Below are 7014 nucleotides of genomic sequence, written 5' to 3' on the forward strand. Positions count from 1 at the left end.
ATTATTATTATTATTATTTTGCTGCTGTTGGTGGTGGTGGTGGTAAAATGTCTGCTTTTATGTATTCGTATTTGCTGGAAATAATAAAAAATAATGAATGAAAATAGTTAATTTGTTATTTTGTTATAAAAATTTAAATGTTATTGATTGTTTGGTTTTGGTATTCAATGACAGTTTGTTATTTTGTACTTATTACTTATTATTATTTATTTTATTAAGAAAAACATAAAATGAAAAGAAATCTGGGGTAAACAGCCATGTGTGTGTGTGTGTGTGTGTGTGTGTGTGTCCGCCATATATGTGTGTGTGTGTGTGTGTGTGTGTGTATGTGTCAGCCATACATTTGTGTGTATCCGCCATATATTAGTGTGTACCAGCCATATATTTGTTTGTGTGTGTGTGTATTTCTCAGCCATACATGTGTGTGTGTGTGTATGTGTCAGCCATATATTTGTGTGTGTGTCAGCCATATATTTGTGTGTGTGTCAGCCATATGTGTGTGTGTAAATAATTACAGTAAAATGAACCAATCATCTATAAATATAGAGTAAAACACACTTTAAAATGCTAAAATAAATGACGTTTATGGTGTTTAATTGCTTTCTGAACACACACACACACACACACACACACACACACACTCGGTGCCGTTTGACACAGCGCGTCTCCTAAAAGCGGACGAGCACGATGGGAGGAGATTATGCAAATCAGAGCGTCTGTGATTGGCCAGCGGGGAGCTGCCACGCTCCGCCCCCACATAGCGCCGTGAGTATAAATACCTCCGCCAGCTTTCTCTCCTCACAGTGTCCCGCACAGAGAACAGCGATCTGAGTGAGGAGGTGCAGAGTTCCTCTCCTCTCTCCTTCCCTTTCTTCCTCCTCCTCTCTCTCTCTCTCTCCCTCTCTGCGGCGCAGAGCTGGAAAAGAGCCGACAGTATTTACTTTTATTTCTTATTTTTTTATTATTTGTGTTTCGGACGTCGCTGGCAGACGGGGGACTGGAGCCCTTCAGTGCGCTGTGCGGCTCATTCAGCTTATTTATGGTATCTGAGAACTTTTTCTTTCGGCGGACGGACTTCACATTTGTGCACTGACTTGTTTTTTTCTACCTCTGCCTTCTGATTTTTTGTTTTGTTTGATTGTTTTTCTTCAGTCGTCTGGCAAAGGAGGAGAACTTGCAAAACTTGTGCTGTCTGTGCAGATCTCTGCGTTTGTAGTTTTTGTGCAGTCTGGTCTACCTCTTGATTTATTTCACTTGCATTTTTTTGTGCAGAAGAGAGAAAAAAAAAAACCTGCATGTGAGCAGAGCATGTACATTGCAAAATCCTTTGCTGTGTATTAACAAAATAAGGTTTTGCATTTTTCTTGCTTATAAACCAAGTGTTGCTGCATGCTACACCGCCCGAGGACTTACACAAACTCCTGCAAAGAAGAAAATTAGAAGCGGTGTGTTTTCCAAACCGCGCTGCACTCTTTGACGATCTCGATCGACAGCAGCCGCAGGGACGCGATGAGCTCCGCCGAGCTGCCGACGAGCCCGCTCGGACTGGACTACGTGAACGATTTTGACCTTCTGAAATTCGACGTGAAGAAAGAGGCGCTCGCCGCCGGGCTCGACGCTGTGAACCGCCGGTGCGTGCAGCCTCAAGGCTCGGTGTCGTCTACCCCACTGAGCACGCCGTGCAGCTCGGTGCCGTCCTCGCCTAGCTTTAGCCCCTCCGAGCACAAGAACCTGGAGGAGCTGTACTGGATGCCCGGCGGTGGCTACCCACAGCACGTGGACCCTCACGCGCTGGGCCTTACTCCCGAAGATGCCGTCGAGGCCCTGATCGGGCATGCTCCGCCGCCTCACGTTCAACAGCAGCAGCTCCAACAGCAAGGTTTCGAGGGTTACCGGGCCATACAGCACCATCACGCCCAGCAGGCGCATCCTCATCAGCACCATCATCCCCAGTACACCGGGCTGCACACGGACGACCTGCACGCCCACAACCACCCTCACCAGCAACACCATCAGCACCAAGACCCAGACAGCCCATCTCCGAGCTCGCCGCAGCTCCATCATCGCCATCACGCTCCACACAACCATCATCACGCCCATCATCATCACCATGAAGCGCACGGCCATGAGGGTCAGCCCGGGCACCACCACGGCAGCGGCGCCGGCCTGACCGTCGAGGAGCGCTTCTCCGAGGACCAGCTGGTCTCCATGTCGGTCCGCGAGCTCAACCGGCACCTCCGAGGCTTCACCAAGGACGAGGTGGTGCGCCTGAAGCAGAAGCGCCGCACCCTCAAGAACCGCGGCTATGCCCAGTCCTGCCGCTTCAAGCGCGTCCAGCAGAAGCACGTGCTCGAGAGCGAGAAGACGCAGCTTCTCAACCAGGTCGAGCAGCTCAAGCAGGAGATCGGGCGGCTGGCACGTGAGCGCGACGCCTACAAACTCAAGTGCGAGAAGCTGACCTCGGTGGCGGGCCCGAGCGCCGCCACGGGGTTCCGCAAGGCCGGATCCACCAGTGACAATCCGTCCTCGCCCGAATTCTTCATGTGAGTCCGGTTTCAATCTGCTCTTTGCTGAAGAGACTTTACTAATCGACATTGTATTACAGACGCTACTACTACTAATAATAAGATAATAACAGCTGTATTCTGCATATTAGCAAAATAACCCAAATAATAACCGAGTTATCAGAAATATCCAAAAAAAAACGACAGCGGCACCTGAATACAAAGAGGTTTTTTTATTTGTTTCTTTGTTTCTTTGTTTTTTTTCAGGTGTTTGTTTTGGTTATGAATTAAAACTTCACAGCGTAGATGCTTTTATATCCTTATTTGTACTTTTATTTTTTTTAAGCAAATCAGGGAGACGAAACGTGTGTGTAAAAGTCTCCCGGCTTTAGAAAACGTTACGTTTCAGCTCTTCAATCAGGAGGCAGCATTTTTGTTTTAATTGCTTTGTGTTCAAAACTAAAGCTACAGATTTTTATTAAATTTATTAAATATTTTACAAATAGACAGAAATAAATCCTTAAAAAATTACAGATCATAAAAGCTTTGGTTAATAATTTTTATAAAATATTATGGATCTAAAATGATTGATAGTCTTTTTGTTAAACTCAGACCTTTAAGTTCAATCTAATTATCAGAAGTGGATTTTTTTTAATTATTATTATTATTATTTGTTAAGTACACACGCTCATGGTGGCTGTACGTTCAGGATTTTTTGGATGACTTTAAAAGTAGTTTGTCATTTTTTATAGCTGATTTTATTCTTTGTTTCTTTCTTTTTTTTGCTGCATCTGTTATTGCTGATTCTTGAGTAAGAACAAAACACACTTCTTTTCTTTAGCCCTGTTTATTTTCCTTCTTAATATCTGGCGAATCTGAACGACACTTCAGGACTTTTCTTATTTCTTATTTTCTTTCTATTTTTTCATGCTGTGATTTATTTTCTTTGTCTTTTTGCTCGGGTAGCATCAACGTTTTCCGGTGAACTCGTTCAATCTTATGCAGCCGTTCAGGACAAACCAGAGTCTTTTTATTACTCAGTACTGGAGGACACAGGGGAGAAACTTTGGACTCTTTTTTCCCTCTTGTGTCTCCGACGTGAGAGCGAGCGTATGCAAAACTTTTATGCAACATCTCGTCGGTTTTATTGCCTGCTTGGTTCTATACAGATAGATATTACTGCATTATAATATTAATCCTGCATGCTGGACATGTACGGTAATAATAATTTCTATTTTGTACTTTACTTTCTTTGTTTTATCTTCGTGTATCTTCAATAGCATGTTTGTTGATCTCGATCTTTTCGGGGCGTGGGGGGGGGGGGGGGGGGGTTTAGATCTGAGCTGGCACCATGTTACACCACGCCACACGACATCACATGACGACCCGCCGCTTGGTTCTGGGTTTCAGGGCTTGTAAATACATACAGCAGCAGCCAGGAGAGAAACGGACCGGGTTCTGTCACGTTCCTCAAACGTTCAGGATTGATTTCTGACCAGAAAGCGGGCATTTCTACATTTTTATTTGTTTTTTTTTTGCGGCTGCATTTAAACCTTAAAGCCGCGTCGAGTTTGTATCATAAGTTGCACTTTTTTTATCGTTTGGGTTTCTTGGTTGTTTTTCATTTTGTTATTTTGCGCAGACCGCCCCTCGAGGGAGACATGATAAGGACGCACTCGGCTGGGAGCGTAAACGATTCAAAGCCGTGCAGGTCGTGCAGCACGACGCATGTTCACACACACACACACACGGTTTATTCGGAACATATTTTGAGGAGCGGTGTGTGGGTGGTGTAAAGCATCGGTCGTTCTGTCATGTTGCATAATCAGAGTGTCTGTAAAATCTATCGGCCCGAACATTTCAAAACTACTTTCACTTTTATATACTTCCCTTTACGATTTAAACACTATTTCTGATTAAACAAACTAAAGGTGGCATTTATAAAATCAGGGGTTTATTTTCTTGAGTTTGAGTGATCATTGTTCATGTTTTCCTTAATTTTTTTTCTGCCGGTCAGCAAAAAAAAGGGATTCAGGTTTTGCAAAATCTCAAAATGAATTTAATGTTCTATATTTTATGTTCATTTGTTATTATTTCTTGATTCTTGATTCTATTTCTCTGGTTCTGCTGGCCAGATGCATAGTTATGGTTTTATTTTTTTGAAATGATTTAATGATTTAAGTTAACAGAAGGTCTCAGACAGATCGTATTGATAAGAAGCATGGTGCTTGCATTTAAAAATGATTGTTAAATACGACAAAAACAAACAAAAACACGTCATGCGTTCGCATTTAATCCTGTTTTTTGTTGTTGTTGTTGTTGATGTTACTGATTCAACTGTGTTGAAATCAAACGGGAGCTGCAGCAGCGGGTTCTTGTTCTGTTGGGGATCAATTTTCAATCCTGTTTATATATATTAAAGAAATGAGAGAAATGTTCAATTTGAACTTCCATTCAGGCTGGTTTCTGTTTCGTCTTTTGTTGTTGTTTTATGGAAGAAATGGTTTCCTATTTTGCTTATTAAAGTCATTGAAATGGCCATTTGAGTACCGAGTGTTTTTTTATTGAAATTGCGACAGGCTGTTGCAGGTTTTGCATGCCTCGTTTACATTTATGTAATTTTGTAAATCGTTTCTTGGCGTTTGGAGGATCAGTTATGGAGCTGCTGGCAGCAGTAAAAGAGCTGCAGGAAATAGCAGTGAGACGAGGCTACATCTAAATACAAACACAAAGAAATTATAAGTCCCACAAGTAAACACACACACATACATATATAGTATATATACACTGAGACACACACTACTAAACACATACATATATAGTACCTATACACTGAGACACACACTACTTAACACACACACACACACATACATATATAGTACCTATACACTGCGGTACACATAGTATATATACAATTAAATACACTCGCTAAGACACATACATACATTGCAGTACATACACACTAAGACATACAAGCATACACAGATTCCTACAACTAAACATACATGCACACACACTCACTACTAAACACACACACACACACACACTACTAAACACACACTACTATGCACACACATAAACAGTAAATATACACTGAGATACACACTGCAGTACATACACACCAAGGCATACAAGCATGCACACACACACACACATACACTACATGCACAAGGAGATACGCTGAGACACACACACACACACACACACACACACAATTTCCTACAAATAAACATGCAAACACACAGAACCATGTTAAGTTACACAAGTAAATATACAACACGACACACACACACACTGAGACACACAGTACAGAACAGTACATACACACTAAGATATACAAGCATATACACACAAACACACACACACACACACACAGTTCCGTACAGTACATTACGATACACATACAGTACAGTACAGTACACACACACAGTACAAGACATAAAAGCACACACACACACACACACACACACACACATACTCCTACAACTAAACATGCATACACACACACACACACACACATCTGTATGTGTTTGTATCTTAGTGTATATGTACTGTACAGTGTATGACTCAGTGTATGTCTCATTGTATATGAACTGTGTGTGTGTGTGTGTGTGTGTCTGTAAGCAAGTTTAAGTGTTAGTGTATGATCTCTCTCACTCTCTCTCTCTCTCTCTCTCTCTCTCTCAGTTCTGTCCTGACCTGCCCTTTGGGCGCTGACTCCTGCACAAATGCAGCTAAGCGTGTGTGTGTTCAGTAAAAGGAGATCTTTGACCTCTGGTGTGGAGTGAGGCCGCTGTGGGAACGCAAAAACACCCGAACCCTTTCATTACTGAACGTTTATTATGCAAATATGTTTACAGTAAGGAGAGGAATTTGCTCCTGAGAAGAGGGCGTGTCTATATTCTTAGATCCCTTCAAATGCTTCTACTGAGGCGCCTTATTTCTGAGTGATGATCTGACTGAATGACGAGGGAGCGTCCGACGCCTCCTCAGCGCTGAAGATCAATCCCAGCATTCAGTGCGGCACAACTTCTCTCACAAAAAACTACAAACGTGGCGGACAGATAAATGCGGAGCAACCAACGGAGTTCAATTCAATTTATAATGTAAATAAATTCTCATTGATGTTTAATCTGTATAAAGGTGTAATTATACGAGTGTCGTTTATTTGTACATTGGGGCTTCAGGGACAGTTTAAGCATTTTCGGTACACGGAGGGAGATGTGCTTTAGCTGGCGCTAAAACTGTGGTGCGTCTAAATAATCTGCCGTATGAGCTCCATGTTTTATTAGAATCCTCTCTACTGAGGCAGCTGATCAGGTAGGCAGTAGGGAGCAGGGCGGGTTGACCCATAGCCAAAAGTATTTGGACACCTGACCATGAGCTTGCTGGACATTTAATTTTAAAATCAGAGCGACCTCTGTTAGAACAACAGCCGCTCTTCTGAGAAGGTCTCTCACAAGTCTTTGAAGTACATCTGTGGGAACTTGTGCCTATGCACAATTTGTTA

The 7014-nt window shown here is 42.6% G+C and overlaps 1 protein-coding gene across 1 annotated transcript; it reads left to right on the forward strand.

Annotated features, from left to right (window-relative positions):
* The first annotated feature begins 815 nt into the window (after positions 1–815).
* mafba (MAF bZIP transcription factor Ba) lies at positions 816–6644 on the forward strand. Its single transcript, XM_063015047.1, has 2 exons — positions 816–3722; positions 6192–6644. Exon 1 carries the CDS (start codon positions 1510–1512, stop codon positions 2545–2547), a length of 1038 nt encoding a protein of 345 aa, XP_062871117.1. The 5' UTR covers positions 816–1509; the 3' UTR covers positions 2548–3722; positions 6192–6644.
* The last annotated feature ends 370 nt before the right edge of the window (positions 6645–7014 follow it).

The sequence above is a fragment of the Trichomycterus rosablanca genome, chromosome 19, assembly GCF_030014385.1.
Source record: "Trichomycterus rosablanca isolate fTriRos1 chromosome 19, fTriRos1.hap1, whole genome shotgun sequence".
Taxonomy (NCBI): domain Eukaryota; kingdom Metazoa; phylum Chordata; class Actinopteri; order Siluriformes; family Trichomycteridae; genus Trichomycterus; species Trichomycterus rosablanca.